The following is a 22,116-nucleotide window of genomic DNA, read 5'->3' as shown; positions in this document are numbered from 1 at the left end:
TAATAATAATAATAATAATAATAATAATAATAATAATAATAATAATATTACTATTAATATCATGGATAAGCGCAGTATTATCATACGGAGACAGCTGGCAGCTACTGATCTATAACGACCGCGTGGCGGTGGCATGCCGACTTCTGCGTTTATAAATCGTATACATATTATTTAAATGATCTTTCGGCGACGAACCATCATAGCGAACCAACTAGTGGATCATCGAAAACGACACACGCATCCAAAGGAAAATAATTTCATTTCTAAAAAATATTAAGCAATATCACGAGAACGATGATCTCGTTATTGATCGGTAGAAAAAAAAACCAACCGAGAGATTTTGTGGCAATAAAAATCGTTAGCCTGATCGTCGTTGGCGGTGTTTGCACGATGATCTCGACCATCGGCTGTAGTTACTAGTAGTAAGTCCAAGCGATGGATTAAACTCTTCGACCGGTCAACAGCCTACGGGGGTACGACCGGTGAATTATCGAGAAAATCTCAGTTTTATGGCTCGGCCCGGTCGGCAGAACAATATTAACTAAATAGAGGTTAAAATAAGGTCTTATTAAAAATCCACCTGTTTCCCAGGTGAATTTGTTTAACATAAAATCCCTAACGAACAAAAAAAAAAAATCGATACTTATTTACATTATTTTAATTTTTTTTTTATCGCTCCCTAGACTATTCGTTTTGAAATGGGTCAGTAAAATATGAATGTTCTGGAAGACACTAAATTCTCCATAGCTTCGGCATTATACAGGATTGTAAAATATGAAATCCCTTCTCGCTCATAGCTCTCCGAAACAACCACGTTTTATCCTGTTTTAATGCTATTATTATTCTTAAAACGTTATGTACGAGTAGGTTAAATTGGTCGGCGACAGCAGTGGCCGTTGTCTTGTTATTACCATAACGATATTTGCCATTCGTAGACGCGTGGCGACATGAGAAATAAAATCGATAAAACGCGTGAGCGTGTCGTCCGACGACGACGGGGGCGAAAAAAATGATATTCTACTAATAATACAATCCAGCAACGGGAATATCGTGACCGAAACGTTATGCCACCGCCATCTAGTGGTCGGGAGATAGATTCCACGACGTAGATGTGTCTGCTAGATAGCGAAAGGTCGTTTCGGCACAACAAAACACGACGTCAACAAGACAACACTTCCACACAACGAATACGTATGGAAAACGAAAGGAAGGACGTTCTGTAAAACGGTTTGTAATTATTTACAACGTGTACAAATGCCAACGGCAGTCATTACATGGTTTTATTTTTTATTGGAAATCATAACGATTTTCTAAGCTACTCCAAAAACTGCTGTTTAATGGTAATACCTCAAGAGACACACCTTAACATGCATAGGCGAAACTAGACAATTTTATTAGGTCAGGTCAGATGAAAAATATAAAAAGTATTATTACGTAAATTAACTATTATTTCCTATAATATAATTATAGGAAATAAACGTCAAATGTCTAAATTAAACAGTAACTAATAAAACCGATTATTCGAATACATATAATACAATAATAGACTTATTATGTTCTATTATAATTCTTATTTGTACCAATTGTACCTATATACCTATATACTATACTATATTATAGTATTATATGAAACGTACAAATGTATAAGTTTACATGTATAAATATATTATTTATAATGCCTAAATAATTATTAAAATATACATATAATATATACATATTTTTAATTAGTATTAGATCAGGCCATGTCCTGACTGGCCTGACCCGTAGTTTCGCTTATGTTAACATGTACTTTTTCATGCATTGTCCAGGAGGTGTTCAAGGATAAGTTTTTGCTTACACGCCATAAATTGCCAAAATTACTTTCGTGTCTTTAAAAATACAATATCAATTTATGTCGAAAACGAAAAATTGATTTTTTTTGAATTTTCTTTTTGTATTTGGACAAGCATACAAAAAATACCTACATTCGGATGGAAATTTTACCATGTACGAAATAATGTAAACATGTCACGTGAAATCAAAAAACGATGTACCAACTGTATGTCCCAGTCGGTCACGACTGGGTTATAGGACGGCAAGAACAGAATTATATGTGTGGTAAATTTTATATGGCAAATCAAAAGAATAAAAAATTTCCTCTTTTTGTTTAGGAAAGAAGTATATTTGTTTCATATTATTTTTTATTACTATTTTTCATCGCATAACCAACATTTAAAAATATGTACGTCCGTTGAAATTTAAATCTTATAATTATGGATTTATTAGCAATAACATGTTTAATACACACACACACACACACACACACATATATATATATATTAAAAAGTGATAAACAAAATCAATACATTTTTATCGATCGAAGTGATATAATACACACTATGAAAGGCGTTTATACTAAATCTGATCCCAATGCGAGTAACACAACGCGCATGACACATATAGCAGCTGTTGGGATTGGAACGAATGTTTTCGCTCCAAAAACCGAAATAGCCCCCCTAATGAAAAACAGCTGAAAACTACTACAGCAATCGACGAGCGAACACGTTATGCTTTCTGCGTCCTTTTCGCATAGGGTATTTTTTTTTCTTTCGCTCCCGTAATTCGATAACGAGGGACCGAGGTGACTAGAGACCAGTTCAAATTTGTGCCGATTTTGTACTTGAGAGATATTTCGTGTTTAAGTATTACAAATCAAGTTAAAAATGTTAAGGTTATAAATTTTTTCACTTGTTCATAACATATTTCATGTCATCCGTTGAAATAATTTAAGCGGAGCCAAAATAATTGGGCCGGGGCCGAGAATTGCTCCAGCTACTCTCCTACTCTAGAGTAGGGCGGATGGGTCACGAAGCCACTGCGTGGAAAAACAACTCGCGAATAATACGCTATAAAATATAATATATCATTGTACATCATTATTATAGACAGGCATCGATTTTCGTCCTAACGTGCGCGCGTTGTTAAAAATAATATCATACAAAATATCACGCCGTGGCTGGAGGTCAGGGGCTGAACACACACGCACACATTCACGCGATTATATAGGTGTAGAATAGGTTATGTGGGATCTAAATAATGTACCTATAGGTAGACGCGCGGTACACTGGGTGGTGTCATTTATCTAGCGGTTGTTCTAAATAAACTACTATTGTGATGCGTATAATTTTTTAACAGTCTAAATATATGTGGGCGTTACGACGGACAAGAAAGATTTCCGACAAAAATATAATATTTTTTTCCGAGTTATCCATAAAAGAAAATGTTCAACAACGATGAAAAAACAATCAAACAAACAACACATAACATTTTTGTATCAATTGATGTTTTCATTTTACATGAAAAAATTTTAATTTTCCAGAATAAACGCTATTATTAAAGAAACGTTACAAAACAGTAAATTTGCACAGTACATAACAATATATAGACTGCCAAGATTTGTGTATATTAAACATTTTACCACCAAAAATGTTGAGTATGTTAATGTGACCAAAACTGCAAATGCATTTATGAAGAGCGAATAAAATTTTGATGGAAGAGAAAATACGGGGAAATAAGTAATAATAACAATGGTTTATACCGCGCGAGATTTACAAAAATAAACTAAATAACATGCACGGTATTAAACTATATATAGCAATTAAATTGAAAATACGTATGTGGGCTGTGCGTGCGCGCAGGATGAGTTTTCCCATGCTGTTTTTATTGCTACATAATTATTATAATACGCACAAATAATAGTAGAGATAATAATTTGATACGAGATCGTTAGACCAAACCTTATGCTGTTAAATATAGTTTACAATTAATTATTGGAGGATAACGGGTCGTATATAATAATAATTAATAGAGAACATAAAGAAAATTAGTGACTGCACACGAAGTCGGTGTGTACGCCGAATAGAATTTTGATGAAACGCGGTTTAACACTGTTTTCCGTTATTTAGAAAGCAATGATTAAAACGACCATAGCCGATAAATCAAAATATGATTATGCAGTTGAAATCATCGGACAAGGTCTCTTTTCTCCGATGTTGAAAATTAGAAATAATAATATAAATAACAATAACAAATAACGTGTGCTATTTAAATCGTTGCCGTAAATTACATAAACAAGATATAGAACTATATAATGTATACAATGTATATTATACGTAGACTTCCATCAGCTAATTTCTAATTTATATTAATTGTACATCATTAACATAATTTTTGTCGATTAGAGTGCATTATAAATATAAATATATGTACAATAAATGATTACTCCGGCGTTAGCAACAATCACAGTTTTAAGTTTAAACGGTACACCACACTCACAAACAAGTTACAATATTTAAAATATGTCACCGGGTCTTTAAGGCGGTCATTTTTTTTTCTTATTTCATAACCAATTAACCAAATAACATCCACACGTGTCATATGTAATATTATAGTGACCTTGCATTATGGACATACATGTCATATTTAACATCATGGGGGATTGAACGATTTTTTTCGTCATAATTATAATTATTCAACAGTTAATTCTGTATACTATATAAACAAATAAAAGTTATATTTAAACATATGTCTGCTATGCTATTAGTATAATAATATTCTAAATTGTTAGTTATTGTATAAAATAATTTTTATATATATATATATATATATATATATATATATATATATTAATAAAGTTAAGAATAGGGAGAGAAATCAATAATAATTAATTCCAAACAGTATTTCTCTTTTGTTCATTCATTATCATTGCAGTATACACGGCAATAATACCTTCCTTCGCCATCAGACTGAACTGGTGAAAAAAAAAAAAACTATAATCTTCTCTATATTCTTATATTATAATCAAACAATAGTGGATTTGCATAGACAAAAGAAAGATACGCCATGGCAAGTTTTTGTTTTTCCTAGGCATATAATATTATCATTATTTTAATTGTATTCATTCTTCTAGAACACGGTGTCATCGCCAATCACATTATATTATAATGCACCTAATATTTTAATTTACTATTATGTCTATGACATTATTGTTGTTCATTTTATGATAGTTAACACCGTCAACATCTTTGTGAAAAGTTGAAAACCTTCTATACGTGATATTTTGTCACTTAAAAGAATTGATATATGTGTAACACATATTTACGAATTTCTAAGCTTCCGATAATAAACTCACTGGTTTACACTTTTTCTTTTTTTTTTGTAATATCCGCTGCTTTTGACGGGTACACATATCAATCACATTTTATGTACACACATACACCACTGGGATAGTAGAAGACTAACGACATTATAGGAACTTATATAGTGAAAGTATTAAAAATGTTGTTCATGGCGCAGCGACTGTTAGTTACAGTACCGTGTCCTCATTCGAAAAGTGAAAGATCTCTCCCTCTCAATTGCCTCTTCCCCTCCCTTCCACTACACTGGAACCTACCGCCAGTATACGTATATATGATTGTGAATGTGTATTTTTAGTCGGACGTAGAAATTTTAATTTTAGAAAACACCGGACCCGCTCTATAATCACGGAGTGTCTAAAATACGTAAACGTATATGAAATGTGTTAAGAGAAAAACATTTAAATGTAGGGTATAATAATAATAATTTTAATTTAACTTTTAAAAAATAAACGCATGTGATCTTTAATAAAAATTATTAATTAACCGGGTATATAATAGTTATGGATCAAACCGAAGAAGTTCCAAGTTAAAACATATTGTTTTTTTATCGATGTTTACATGGTTAGGATTAGCGATTTGAAAATATTATTTAAACAATTATCCACAACGCAAGTTATTTTTTCAAATTAAATTTCAACAGGTTTTTCTTAATAATAAATGTTTAAAATTGTAGAGCTAAAAGATTTATTACATTTGTGAGACGCTTCATTTATTATATACATGTATTGTAAACAAGCGTTGCTCAATCTAAAAAAAACAGTTTTCATTCTTTAAGTAAATATTCGATTAATTGGATAATTTTTTATTTATATAATGCATATATTTTTAATAATACGTTGATCGGCGTTGTCTTTACTTACCATTGTAAATATATCATAAATAATAATTAATAATAAATTATTACATTTTTCTTTTTTTAAAGATTTCGAGTATAAGAATTGTTGAACAATTTAATGGAGGTGAAAAAGTTGGTATAAGCAACATTTTTAAATCAATCGTGGTAACAATCATTTTGGTTAACAATATTTTCGATTATTAAACGAACTGTGGACAAATTGTGGAAAATATTTTAAGTAAATTTTAATTTTAATTTAACTTTAAGATGTCGAATTTTCAATTCATTATTGGTTTATATGTTGATTAAGAACTTCGTAGAAATACTTTTTAACCCAAAATTTGGCTAAATATATTCGCCGATTTACAACAAATATTAAAAACATTCTAAAACTAACCACACAACTGTCTATGGTAGCCATGTACACGTCACCATGAATATGAACATTACAACATTACAACTGCTTGACTGATCCGCTTTTACTATTAGTATAAAGCGATGGCAACGGGCTGTCACTGACTAGACCGGATATCAGTTGAAATAATAATAATAAACATTGATGGCCAAAAAAGCAGATTTCACTTTGACTAATTTCAACAAAATATTTCAATGGCTGAAAAAAAGTTCTCATATGTGTATTTATGTACGCGAATAGTCGACGAAAAATTTAACTGATTAACCGGCTCCAGGGTATAGGTCAAAATTCGGTTCCCTTTCTACATAATATTAAATTCCAAATGGCCCACATACTGGCTACGGTGTATCCTAAAACCAACGACGTTTCACTACTTGAATAGTAGTCACGTCTATTGCGCCTGTTATCTAACCATCGCCGTATTCTGTGTGTTTTTTCATTCGTATTTTTCTCTATACAAGCGCACACGGTGCATTACCGCGCACGTCAACAAAAATATAAAACGCCCATGGCCTAATCATCATGTATTATTATTCGTCATCGTATAAAAAATTATTCATACACAGACATTACAATATACGTCTACAAATAGTTTTATAGTTACATAAAACTCATTAAACCAATCTATCCCTTTCAATGCACGTTTCCTGAAATCATCGATCCGAAGAATTTGTATGACCTTGGTCCGATTATCGTCATTTCGTCTCGGTCCATTCGCCACGTTTCCTTGAATTCAGAAAATCCTCGTTTTCCCTTTACTATATCATTGTGTTTTATTTTCCCGTCAGTTTTGCCAATCACGATTGCACCTATTGACCGTTTAATCGAAAGTCCTTGACTCATACAACCCTTTAAAAGTCCAAACAAATGAACACCAACATAACACACATTTATCGATACATCATGTGGAGTAGTACACATGGTAAAAAACTGCAGGAACATGAGGTGAATATAACATAGAAACACACACACACAAATTGAACGGTTATTGTAATACTATACAGTAAATTTATATTTTTTACCAATTAATATATACATACGGGTTGTAACATAAAAAAAAATCCATCAAACCCGCATTTTAGTAATGATATTTATTCATGCCCTGGCGACATACGAGTGTTTAATTGGATATAAATCAACGATTTTTTATTATTATTAACTTTTTAAAATCGACCTAATTTAATTTATATTCACAGTTTAATAAAGTTTTTGTAAATATAATTTTTGCAATCATTCATTGACAAGTTTAATTTGAATAGAAATTCTCAACTATAAAACTGTTATTACGTCAAAAAAATCACTTTGTAAACTGCAACCTTATGAAATTATTACGAAAAAAAACTCTCTAATTTGTTCAACAAAATATATACTCGTATAGATTGCTTGACATAAAATTCGTTTTTATATTTATTAAAATGTACCCTATTTTACATTCAAGTGATTTAACCCTCTGATAACAATGTCAATAGAATAAAAATTATTGCTGCTGTTGCTGCAAAAAAAAAAAAAAGTATGACAACCTGTTACCGTTTAATATGTAATAATATGTTATACAAGCAGTGTTTGAGTAGTTAAAAATTGATAAAACGTTTACGGTATGATCCGTTATAATTTATTTGGTTATAACCTATATACTTGCTGCAGCGGAAGGTCTATTTGAAATGTACTTTATTATACATAAATAAAGAGAAAGGCTCCTCTTTCTCGATGTTTCTATAAACCCGCGGCTGCCCAAGGTTAAGCTACCCAAGGGCGATATGGTTCTTCAACGAACGGACACCGTTGACGATTGTGAATAAAACAGAATATAGTACCGTTAGGTATTTTATGGTAAAAATGCTTTATTATTATTATTTAATAATATTATATCAGATGATAATGGAACACCTAGTAGAGAATAAAAGAAAACGCACCAGCTGGAGATGAATTATACTCCCCTTTTTGGGTTTATTATTACCTATTTTTTAATTTTTTTTTTTTCGTATACGTTAGATCGATTATTTTAGTTGGGTTTTATTTTTCGTTATTACACATATACAGTGTGTACACAAAACAAGTGGGCTAAATATGATTTTTATTATAATTCTTAGAAACAGACCTACAGTAAGAAATACTAGATACCGGTGGTTTAGTGGATATTAAATTCAAAGAGGGAGTGTGGGATAGTTGTGAAGTTGGTGGGAGGAGTTGGAGAGAATGAGGGAGAAAGAGAAAGAGAAAGAGAGAGAGATAGAGATAGACACGCGAGGCTCAATGACCTACATATTTGTTTTCGTATCAGTCCGCGAGAGTGTATATATGTGTAAACGCTCAAGGTCTATCCCAAAATTAATAATCCCCACTACCATGTAGACAACGACAAGCCGACAACGTATAAATACGTATACATGCATTATGGCTCCTAATACTTTTTTTTTTACTATTTGTTGTGAAGTAACGTTCTATTTTGTATGAAAAAAAAACATTTTGGCACTCAGAGGTCCACAGAGGTCAACTGTCGAACTTTGAATACATTTCTGTAACCCAATTACGACTGATATCCCATAGATTGCACACTGGCCTATATACATATTTGTATGTACAAGTAGACAATGTAATCGTACCAAACAATTTTTTTTTTTTAAAGATAATTATTGTTTCTTAGCGCAGTACCTACACAAATGTTCAGTTATTACGCAACCAACGACGTGAATATTCCTAGTTGCATCAAGGTCATTAAATTGTATGTGTGAGTGTGTACTGCATGTATATCTATACACCGTAGTTGGAGAGACAGAAACTTAGTATATCAAATTTTAACGAATATAACAAATTAATTTTTATTCAACCAGTTGTGTGAGTCAGATAAAATTATTATTCTTAACGGGAAAAATCAAATCGAGAACGGCATATTTGCAATGTTTTCAATTTTTATTTTTATTAATTTTTTGACAACATCCGTAAAAACGAAATAGAACACGCTGCGACGTTTCAAGTGTTCGATTAGTTAACTAGGCCAAGTAAATGTATATGGACAAACATAATACTAATTGTATTAATACACAATGCAGTGTGAATATATATATACATATATAAATTGACACGACGAAATAGATACTATAGTATATATATTTTATTATGTTATTAAATATGTATTAATTATCGCACTGAACTATCATATTTAACGGGAACACAAAATACAGAAATCAATTTTACACTTACAAACATCATATAAAAAACGTCATTGTTTTCAATTTACAGTCGACTGCAATATACGTGAATACTAAACCACATATAGAATAATTAAAATCGATCAAGAGTGAACACGATAATAATTACTAGAATATAGTGTGTATACATATAAGTAATCTTTATAACGATTTATGCATATATGTATAAATATATTCTGAATCGTAGATATCCGTGGGTACAGCAATACAGTACGTTGCGAGGCGACGAAATATAATATTTTAGAGTTACACGGACCCGAACATGCAGTCCTTAAATTGAACTTCAACTATATATTCAAATATTATAACTCCTTTATTTAAATGGACAAGAACGCGGATTAATTTTGACCTGGAGGTAGTAACTTGGGGCACCATAACTTTTGAACCGTTTATCATTATATAACTTTGTCGATCGTGCTTAACAATGTGGATGTGGGGAATTATACTTCGCCACCACAACGAGTCATGTCTGATAATAGTACTTGGTTTTTTTTTTTTTTTGGCGGGGAATAAATGCAAGGTATATGTTCTAGTCTTAAAATGTCTCCTATTTTTATTTTTCCGATTCGAGTACTGCAGACATAATGGGTTGGCGAAACTACATCATACGAAAAACAAACCGTATATTCGACAGAATGTTAAGACATGTGTAACCTAAAAATATTACCAACTACGAGTTATAGACAAACGGAGAGAGGAGGAGGTACTCGTCATGACACTATTATCTAATAATAAGTAAATGTTTTTGATGTACTCACTCATTTTTCCGCCCATCGGGCTGTAAGGGTCGTAGCTATTGGTTGACATTGGTGAAGTGTTGTAACCGCCGCCACTGCCACCGCCGCTGCCGCCATTTGATATGACGGTGTAGGATATGTGCGATGTACCAGGTGACGAAGCGGGTGGCGAGTTGATGGCCAACCAGTCGTCCGGTCGGAGGCGCTTGACGCCGGCGATGTCGCTAAACAGCGTCGAACAACCGTTACGAGACGGAGGCGCTTGTTGCCCGGGTAAGTGACCGTCCTGCGAGCTGCGCACGATGACGGCGTCGGTGGCCGTCGGCACACCGTGGAAACCAATGGCACCGCCGCCGGTGGACACTACCACCACGGGGTTACGAGGTTTGATGATCACCTCGGTACCACCGCGGCGGTTGTACACCAGGCCGCCACCGCCGCCGGCAGCAGCAGCGACACCACCGCCGCCGTCACATTTTTGGTCCATCATTGTGGCCGCGTACGGTGTGCACGTTATCACGCATGGACTGTTGTGGTTCGGTACGGCGTGCTGCTCGCCGCCGCGGTTCGACCGCTACGCGCACCACCCCGCAATGATGGTGCTCGGATCGTCGCGAACATCGTCGGCGTGTCCACCGCGTTGATGCATGTCCACGCACGGCGCACTACAAATCTACCGTTAACACGTTACCGCCGTGTATGTTACGCACACCACTATATTATTAACGAAAACCGATTTATATCCACGATCGCACCGTATACGCACTAAAATTTTCGCACTGATAACATACGATCACACAACACTTCCGCGATCGACCACTACCATCCGGCACTTCTTTCTTCTTATGCTTTGCAACTGTATCTATTCCAAACGACAATTATCGCCTAAAAACATAAGCACAACGTTAGAATAGTTCGGGTTTGTTTTTAAGTGCTATTGACTATTGCTAAATGTTTAATTAAACGAAACCTATGACTCAAACTCTTTTATTGTTATGAATACTCGATTTGTGATACATGTTAAATATCATGAGTAAAAAAAAAAATTTGTACACCGTCAAAGACGGCCATGCTAAGGGCACACGGGTACGTGCCCCACCTAAAAAATTGAGAAGAAAAAAAATTTATATTAAATTATTAAAATTAAAATTGAATAAGTATTTCTTCCACTATAATATAAGTTGGTACTTGGTAGTTGGTATATTATCGAAAAAAATGTTTAATCAAATACACGGGTGCTCCTAGATACGTGCATAATATATTATACGCATTGGGTGGCGGGCACAACTTGACCCGATCAACATTATTAACATTATTAGATTTCCCCTACTTATCGACACAAATTAATACAGCATTGCCGGGCACAATCGGATTGTGCCCGAATTCCATTTTTATTACGATTTACAAGATTTTGTCAGTCTTATCGCCTTTGTATTGTTATTGTCGACCGTCTTCCGTGGAACAAAATTTATATTTTGAAAACATAATAATAATTAATCATTATTTGTTCATTCTAATCATTCTGTTCAGTGTTCTTTGTTTATTTTATTAAACGTTTTGTACTTTTGTACTGTCATTTGTCGGTGCGTTTTTCTATAAGTTTATAAAATAAGTATTTTAACTATTCAGTGTATGGTGGTATAGTGTATAGTGATTAATACCTAATTTATTAAATATTTTTATTATTTTTAATCTTGGGTATAGTATGTTACGGTTGGGCATTTACTGAGTATCAACTTATCAAGTTTACCTATTGAGAAAAAGATTGAAATAAAAAAAGGAGGTAGGCCAATGTCAAATTTAAATATAATACAAATTAAGAAAACAAGGTTTAGAGCATTTAAAAGAAGTATTAATAAAGACGTTTATTCAAAACATGATTGGTTGTACTAAAACGAACCGTTTGTTTTGTTTTCCTTGTATACTTTTTTGTCGTACTTCTGGTGATAAAAATTGGTCACAAAACGGAATAAATGATTTAGCTCATTTGAACGATAAAATTAGTACACACATAAAATCAAGTTCACATACAAATGCGCATTTAAATCTTACTTTTGGGTAAACAAGATATAAGGTAACAACTTTAAAATGCATTTAGGCTTAGTATACAAAAACATAAACTGTAACTAACGACCGCTATATTTTATTCAAAATTATTGATTGTATTAAATTTGTGGTGCATTTGAACTTGCTCTTCGAGGGCACAATGAGAAGTCAGATTCTGAAAATCCAGGAATATTTCGCGGACTTATTAATTTTAGTTCTGAATTGGATAATACTTAAAATTACACCGCGAACAATCTACAATATTTAAAGGTCTTTCTAAAATAATTCAAAATTAAATGTTGGAATGTATGTTGCTATTCGACAAAATATTAAAAATGAAATAAAACACACAGATTTCTTTTCTGTTATATCCGACGAAACAATAGATGTATCAGCACAATTTTTAATATCCATAATATTTTGTTATATTTTATCAAATGATACGCTAGTTGAAAGATTTTGGGGCTCTTTTAATTCATCTGGACATGATGTAAAGTCACTATCAGAGTGCATAAAATATAACTTAAAAGAAGTAACAGAAAACCACGACAAATTAATCTCGCAAAGTTATGACGAAGCTGCTGTGATGAGTGGTCGACATTCCGGCATTCAAAAACTCATATAGGATGAATATAAAAATATACATTTTGTTCATTGTTATGCCCACGGGTTAAATTTAATCTTAAGTCAAGCTACAAGGCACAACCGTTAAGAATTTTATTTTCCAACTTGAATGATGTAACTAATTTTTTTTTTCTAATTCTCTGCAAAGAGTTGCCATTTTGGATAAAGTTGTTAACCATAGAATCCCTCGATCAACGAATACTAGATGGAACTTCAAAAGCCGTATTGTTAATACTGTGTACGAAAAACGTGAGTTATTAATAGAATGTATGGAAGAGATCGAAAATACATTTAATCAAAATATTGTAATTAATCTGGCGTGCGTAATGCGTTGAATGTTAAATGATGAAAAATTTATATTTTGGTTAAATGTTTTTCATTGTTTAATGCCACATGTAGATATATTATATAGCCAGTTGCAAAAACGGAAAATTGATTCTATCGAAGTGAAAAATGCCATTTCTCGATTTGAAGAAAAATTCAAAAAGAGGGACAAAATTTCGATAATTTTCAAAATGAAATGCCAGGTGAAGTAACTCAATGTAGATAAAAAAGAAAACATAATGATGATACACTTCTATCTAGAATTTGTGTTGCAAAAGAAGTCTGTGATATTCTTAATGTCTGCGTTAAAGATAGGTTCGAATATAAAGCTCATTTAAACGCGTCTCTATTATTTAAGTCCACTGAATTTCCTTTGTATGAAAAAAGTTTTCCACAAACAAATGTTGAAGAAACAATTGAAGCTTACCGTTTTTTAAATAAAAGTAAGCTACAAAATGAATTGGAACTTATATATAAATGAACAGATTTTCATGGCGTAATAGGTGTTGTTAATTTACTACAGTTTAGAGTTTATAATTTGTTTGATAACAACTTGGAACAAATATTTTCAAAAACATTTGAACTTATACGTATTATAGCAACAATACCTATGATATCTGCAGAAACAGAAAGATCGTTTTCGACATTGAAGAAGATAATAACATTTCTTCGAAATAGATTGGCAGAAGAAAGATTAACAACATTAGCAATGTTATTAATTGAAAAGAAATTGGTGAATCAAATATCAAATTTCAATGAAGAAGTCATCAAAGTATTCATGAAGAAAAAAGACAGACGGATCGATTTGGAATACAAAAATATAACTACTATATAATATTGTGTTATAACTTATAATAATATTGTATTACATATTATAACGGCATAATAATTATATTTGATATTTATTTATAAACCATAATTTTTTTTTTAATTTTTTGTTGTGCAAGATATTTTATAAGTGTATAAGTTTTTGGTATCAAAGGTATCAAAAAAATGTATTTTATTTTATTTAAAAAATCAACAGGAATTGATGATAAGTTAAAATTTGTCATAGTGGAAAAAGAAGGAAATATTTGTGCCCCACCTTCAATAAACCCAAGAGCCGCCACTGTACACCATAAAGATGGCAATCACATCAATTGGAAGGATTGTTTTTATTAATCAGGCACTCATGCGTATTATTATATCATATATCGTATACGTGAACATTCAATACATTCTGAATTTATTAAACTGGTAAAAGTTCGAAAAAAATTTAAATTATCTTTGGCGCCAAAGTACACCGATTTATCTAATACTTTTAGCCTGAGCATTGTCCCTTAATTTATAGAAAAACTAGTGCTAGAATTGAACCTAAAAATGATTTTATAAATGTATTGAAGCCGAAGTCCTTAAAATTAAGTCGGTCGAAATAATATCTAAATATCGACCCCAAGTACGTATTAGTGTCGTGGTTATTACCCAACAAATATTGATGTTGGACTTTAATTTTATAATTAAGCTTTCATACATAATATATGACATGACGGCAGCTAAACTTTAGCTCAATATAAAACGGCAACATCCTAAATTTTCAAAATAACAACGGTCCAACAACGATCAAGGGTTTGATACCATTGACTCAACAAAATAGGTAGAAAAAGATTTTAAACCTAAACTTATGCCTATTGCTTAGACAAGCTAATTAATACATATGGGTCTTTCAGTAAATTGCCTTTGCGTTTATTGCATCAACTTTGGTTTATAATCTAATCTAATATATAGAATAATCTATAAAATTAATTAAATTATCTTAAAATTATCCATTTAAAATTTGATCAAATCCTATTACTTCAAATTCTACTCAAAACATACTTTCAACACAAATATATTCCTCAATCAAAAGCTTATATTCTAAACCCAATATATAACCAATCATCATATAAATCATCTATAGAGACATTGTTCATAAATAAAAATAAATCATATTTATAGAGTGTTATTGCCAAGTGCTCTAGTTCATTTATTTTAATTCGGATTATTTTCGTTCATCACATTCACTTATTAATAATTTAAACCAATTATGATAAAATAAATTATTTATTTTGATAATAACGGCAAAAGTGGTGAGTATTTTGAAAAATATATCTATTGAAAAAATATCAACATATTTTTACGATTTAAAATCTAAAATAACTAGATAAAATATTATATTCTTCTAGAAAAAATTTGAACATAAATTATATTGTTAATATCATTGATTATCCGATATTATTATGTCGATTATTATAACTTATCTATAATCAATGTCGTAACTGAACTACTTGAGGTCCGTGTGCAAATCAAAATCTTGAGGCCCCTTATCGTTGTACATTTTTGAGAATTCAACCATTTCAGGTCAATGAACATTCAACATTCTGCACACCCGGTTTTCACGGCACTGGCTATACTTATAACCAGGGCTCAGAAGTTATAGCAATAAAAATGTTAATTTTTAATTTTTAAATATGGACAAAAAAAACTTCAAAGTTTGTGCTATAAATAGCACAAAAAAAATGTATTTAACTTGAAAATATTATAAATTTATTAGAAAAAAGTTTAATATAATTTTACAATTTTATAAAATGTTTAGACTCATAGAAGTCAAGGACTTTTTGAGCTGGTTGAATTATAAACTGTTCAGAAAAATGTTAAATTACTTGAATAAGTTTGTAAAAGTCTACTCTTATTTAAATTATTTCATATATTTACCTCGAAAATTACACTGGATTATTAAATGTTTTTTTATACTTAAGAATTAAAAATATCAGTGGCTATCTGATAGTACAATTATGAAAGTAGAAAATGACTGCTCAACGCCAATAATTGTTGAAATTGAACATTCACTGAGGTCTATTTATTTTCAATTATTCAAAGATTTTTAAAAAAATAACCAAGTAAATCATTATTTTTAACAAAATGTGATTATTCCCTATATTATGTGGAAACATACCCAAAAATAGCAATAAAACCCTAAATTAGCAAAATAACAATAAAAACCGCAAATATTAAAAAAAAAATTTACAAGTGCTAAAACTTCCGAGCCTCACTTATAATCCTTATATTTTACTCATTTCAAAATATATTATACCAAATATTTATTTTTCCTCGAAAATCAAATATATTCATAAGTAGTGATTTTATTTTAACATTTAATGAAATTACTAATAGAAAGAATGATCATGAACAATTAGCCCAAAGACATTACTGAACAATAAAACTTTTTCATTTCCTATGATGTATGCTTAGATGAATTAAAAGCCGTTTATACCTTAAGTTCGTACTCGTCGAGTTTTTGTCTGCGGCAATTCATTTCACAGACATAACACACATGATAATATGTAATGTGCAATGGTTAAACAAATGGTTACATGTGAGCCAATCATTCTAATCATCAAGTGGTCTGTCAGGACATTATATTCATTATAGAACATGACACTCACTTAATTAATTTCTAATAATATTTTTTTAAATAAAAGTACCGAAAGTTTATTATTCTATATCGTTTACAATGGAAAGACACAAACTAATTGTTAAGTATACGCAATTTTAATTTAAATAAACAAATAAATTTCAGAGAATTAAATCTTAAAACAAAAACTTTAATTTATGGTTCGTTAGTAATTATCAATTATAACGTCCATAAATAGCATTTAACAACAGATCAGAAATAACTTTACTCGTACTTTAAAGATTATTAGGTTCTATAAAATAAATAAAATTATATGTATATATAATTTACACCTTATATTTCATATCACTATATTAAACTTCGATTAAGTGGAAAACATTTGTTCTCATCGCTGGTAACGAACGTACCACATAAGCTTTTAACGGGATCGCACGCGTTTTGTTAAATTTTGAAAAACTATTATAACCGCTGTCCGGACAAACTTATACTATTACAGCAATATTCTGAGTAATATTAAATAAAATATTAAAGAGTACTGAGAAGGTAATACATATAGTAAATAATAAAATATAGATTAAACCATAGGTATACATTTACAAACCATCGATCATTAATTTATATCGTTGGTTTAACCTTTAACATGGGTATTTCAATAGTATTAAACGTTGTATTGTTATTATTTATACTTTATAATTCACAACCGATCTCGGTTGAAATTTCAGGAAAAAGTGCACAACAGTGTATTGTACAGATATATAATTTTATTTTATTTTTGAATACACCTTTTATACTTCCAAAAATAGTAGCATGATATTTATCCTGTAATAAACCAAAATAACTAATATAAACAAAAATAAATATGATACAGAGACTCGAAGTATTATTAAGCACTGGTCTCGTATTGTTGTTTTAATGTTGGATAAATGAATAGTAATTTATTTTAAATTTAAAAGTGATAGCTAATTCTGCTATCAATAGACTGTGTTATAAGAGCCATTTTATTTACTTACACATTTTGCTAAAAACATTTATTTGATTACATCTGCTGTCTAATTTTCAATCGATTGATAAGAATTACACGCAGAGGCGCCGGAACAAAGAATGCAAGGGGGGCAGCTGCCGTTATCGGAATATATCAAAGGACATAACCAGAACGGTAAATATTGTACGCTAAAATTGGAGCGGCTTTTACAATAAATCTGAATGAAATGTGAACGTATTTTATTTTAAAATAGAACTATATAATATAGATTACGTAATAATGTATATAAATAATACTAATAATAAATACAGGTAAAATATATTTTACCTTAATCAGCGATTTCATAAGAAACATTATTCCTGTGTATTATAATTTCCATTCAGCAAACAAATGTTAACTTAGATGTCATTAAGGTCCTTTCATAATATAAACATGTGAAAAACAAAAACAAAATTGTAAAAAACTAGGAACGAATATATAATATTTCAAATATCGAAAGTTCACTAAACGATAAATGTGAAAAACCTATTATAATAGAATAAATATAATATTTTTGGGAAAATTCAAGAGTAGTAGTAATATTAAATTTTAAACACAAGCTTATATATATATATTCCACCTATCACGTATTGAAATACAAGTATATATTATTATATTTTAAGAACGTAGACCAAATCATGACTACAAATTCATAATTAATATTTTATGATAATAAAAAATTTGTTTAATATCGTAATATTTATTATTGATCGTAATATTATGCTCAAATGATTAAATTATATAAAACAATATGAATAATAGGTGATATAGGCAAAACCAAAAAACCTAAGACCAATCGATTTTTGCAAGTACGTCCGAATTAAATAATTGTACAATTATTAAGAATACCAATACATAATTAACACACACTAAACGATGAATTTTTATCAACTTGACGTTAGAAATAGTTGGGCCAGTGGGGGTTGAGTGTGTATAAACGACGTTAGCGCTAGTATTTTGAATATATAACACGCACACACTAATTCCACATGCTGCGGCACAGATGTATGTCATATTTGACGGAAGTTCCGTCATCAAACGACGAATAACAACCACTGCTGCAAGGAAGATAAGGGCGAGAAGACATATCCTTGAAGAATGTTCATTGATATGATTTATAGTGGGGTGCGGGTGAGTAACGATTTTTCGACATGTTGGTTTTGGATCGTGATTTTAGGTGAATATTTACATAAATGAATAAGCCACCTAACACAAGCTGCAGTTGCCCCACTAGTGGCGTGTTTACGAATCGAAATTACCCAAATCCAAAACGGTTTCGAGAAGCAAGTCGTAACCTAATCTGACATGTAATAATATCCAACCACATTGGATCTCGGCGAAACGGTGACCAACAAGTGCCAGACGAATAATTATGATATTAAGATACAAAAAATGTGCACCCGAAACGATAGAAGCCAAATCGCAGCGTACAACGAGCGCGAGCAGTTGAATTAATTTTATTATACTGCACACAGTAATGAAACAAGCAAGGTTGAAAGAACTTACGTCGATCAGAAAAGCGTGAACACAGAACACCGAACAACCGCACGGAAACACTAAGAAGCGCGGTCGGCACAAAATTCGCAAAGGTCGATCGGAAACCACCAATAATTTAATACACTAAAACGGGCGGTTTTCATGCACGTGAACACGGGTGTACGAATACAGCAGTCGTCGGCACGACCGAAAGGCGCGTAAATCCAACAAACAACGCGTGACGAACGGCGTACTATGTATTACTGAGGCGTCGGGCTACGGGGTAACACGCACCGAACGCCCTCGCCGCTGCGTCGGTTACCGTCGTCGGGGTCCGTCGTCGATCGTCGGCGATCCCGGAGAGGGGAACGGTGCCGGTCGACCGTCCGCAGATCAGCGGCGTCGGCCGCGTTTGTCGCGGGGTCGGTGGAGGGGTGCCGGGCGTTTCCCGTACGCAGTTCTATGCGTGGTCGGCATCAGTTATCGGTAGGGGGTGAAGAGGGGGCTTCGTCGCGCGGTCATTCGGCTGTACGTGAAAACGTACGTGCAGCAAGCGATTCCGTGCAATGCGTTCTTGCGCGTGCGGAAGTGGCACGCGAAAGGAAAAATATGGTAATCGGTGGCGACGACGCCGTCGACGGTAAGGGAAAACCGGAACAAGGAGATCGTCATCCTACTTGGTGACCATGCGGCAGGGAGATCTTAACCACTCACTCTCATCGAGTGCCGGTCACGGCCGCATTCATTGGTATATGATCAACGAAGTTGAAGATTAAACGTATAGAAATTCGCACTCTTCGGTCGCCGAAATTGTTATGAATAAACTATTAAAGAAGTTGGTTAGTTTCCTCTTCTAAGGAATACCATGGCACCTCTTTGCAGAAAACTTCAATAAGCTTTACAAATTCGTATAAGGATTATCCCTGTGGTTCATAGTACAATCTACATAAATTGGATTTTCTTCGGCGCTTCTGTAATGAGCTTGAAGAATTTGATGACTAGACTTGGAAATCCTAAACTGCACGGTAGTCGTCACCGCAGAAACGAAACCGTCGCATGCGAGTATTCATTATTGTAGAGATATACAATATATACAATATATTTATATATATAGAACCGGTATTTGGTTCAAATTAACCGCATAGATTTACCATGGGTGGGTGTGTATATACATATTAAGTATAATTATTGCACAAGATAATATACACATATGATTAATGCAATGAATTATATCTATAAGAAATATATTTTCCTGCATAAGAACTCTATGATATATTACAAGTACCAACGCTATTTTAACTATTAAGGGGTTCTGTCCCATCGATCGTTGAAGTTAGATGATACAACTATTTCTTTTATGAGCCCGACGACACTACTCGCTCGTACACTTCATTCTAAGCGAAGAATATCGCATTTAGTTACGATTCATGTAAACAATAAAATTCGCAGCGGTACCTACTAAACAGTAGTCAACATTTCGGTCAGTCAATAACAAAATAATTACTGTATACCGATACATTGAATAACGAATCACTCAGCGCGGTGTTTTTTCTTAATCTCATATTTTTTTTTTTTTTTTATATTCAACACTACGAATCATAAAAGTATTTCCGGGAAAATATTAATTGTATTCCTTATATTCAAAGCAGTAAAATTGTTGTTTTCTTACCGATAAACATAGCATTGGTCTGACACGTATAATGTGCACAAATATAATATATATATGTATTCACTATTATTAACAAACAACGGTCAACAGTGAATATAAATATTATACTCGGTGTATTCATTATTAGTATACTACGTAATATAATTCCATAGTTTTAATTAAATTTCAACTAAATATAAGTAGGTAATGTGTTAATATTAATGATGAATTTCTGGATAAAGCGGTGTATAAATAGTTCTACATGGTTTAACACACTAATTACAGAACGCTTAACCATTATCTGTTGCGGGCGGAACGCACTCTTAATGGAAACGTAAAAATATATGTACGAGTGAGCATATGTATTTGTTGCTCGATTCCAGTAAAAATAATACATAAAATACACTTTTGTTTGGACTGATCAAAAATTAACGTATAGGTAGACATCACAGATATTTAAACAAGCGGTAAGTACACATGCAGTATCAACTGTTGTGCTGTACACTTTGTATATATATTACGATTAAATACCACGTAAGTAAAATGTGGCACCAGTATGATTGCTTTTCAATAGGTGCACAGTTAAAAATAAATTTTTATGATTTTTTAATAAACTTACTGAAACACGTTGGTGTAAATATATGTTTCGGTCGTCTTACGATTTCTGTTTAGTTCACACGATTAATATAGCGGTTGATAATCGTGGTTCTTTTTTTTGTGAAAATAATTACTTCAGATACTGTATAAAAGTGTACTGTAAAGATTAATTGATGCCGATATCGACCTAATCGTGTAACTTTTATATAAGATTTGAAATATATAACCACCAATTTTATGTAATTTATAGACGAACCAACTGTATGCTCGTCGATACGAATGGCTCATCAGAAAGAAATAAAAAAATGAACACACGAAACCTTACAAAAGTATAAAATACAACGGAAGCCAATACCCTGACTATTTGTATGCAATTCAAGGTCAATGTGCATTCATTATTCTAAAAGTGTATGCTATACAATAGCACGAATAACACGATATTTCAAAGTAATCAGAATGTATAATCTCTGTTTCTGGAATTATTAAACATTTGCAAAGAACATTACACTACAAGTATAATAATATGCTTAACTATTTCAGGTATTTTGCATTGCAATCCATACGAGAAAACTATTAT

The 22,116-nt window shown here is 32.0% G+C and overlaps 1 protein-coding gene across 1 annotated transcript in view; it reads right to left on the bottom strand.

Moving 5' to 3' along the window:
• Positions 1-19,565, bottom strand: part of LOC112687021 (ecdysone receptor) — a 45,857-nt gene extending 26,292 nt beyond the window's left edge. Inside the window, exons 1-2 of the mRNA XM_025559538.1 lie at positions 19,325-19,565; positions 10,395-11,258 (exon numbers count right to left, since the gene is read on the bottom strand). Of these exons, the coding sequence (XP_025415323.1) occupies positions 10,395-10,863 (469 nt within the window). The 5' untranslated portion in view covers positions 10,864-11,258; positions 19,325-19,565. The remainder of the gene's footprint in view (positions 1-10,394; positions 11,259-19,324) is intronic.
• Between the last annotated feature and the right edge of the window lie 2,551 nt (positions 19,566-22,116).

This window comes from Sipha flava, unplaced genomic scaffold (assembly GCF_003268045.1).
Source record: "Sipha flava isolate LNK unplaced genomic scaffold, YSA_version1 32_pilon_pilon, whole genome shotgun sequence".
Lineage (NCBI taxonomy): Eukaryota > Metazoa > Arthropoda > Insecta > Hemiptera > Aphididae > Sipha > Sipha flava.
This window is presented reverse-complemented; position numbering and strand designations above follow the sequence as displayed.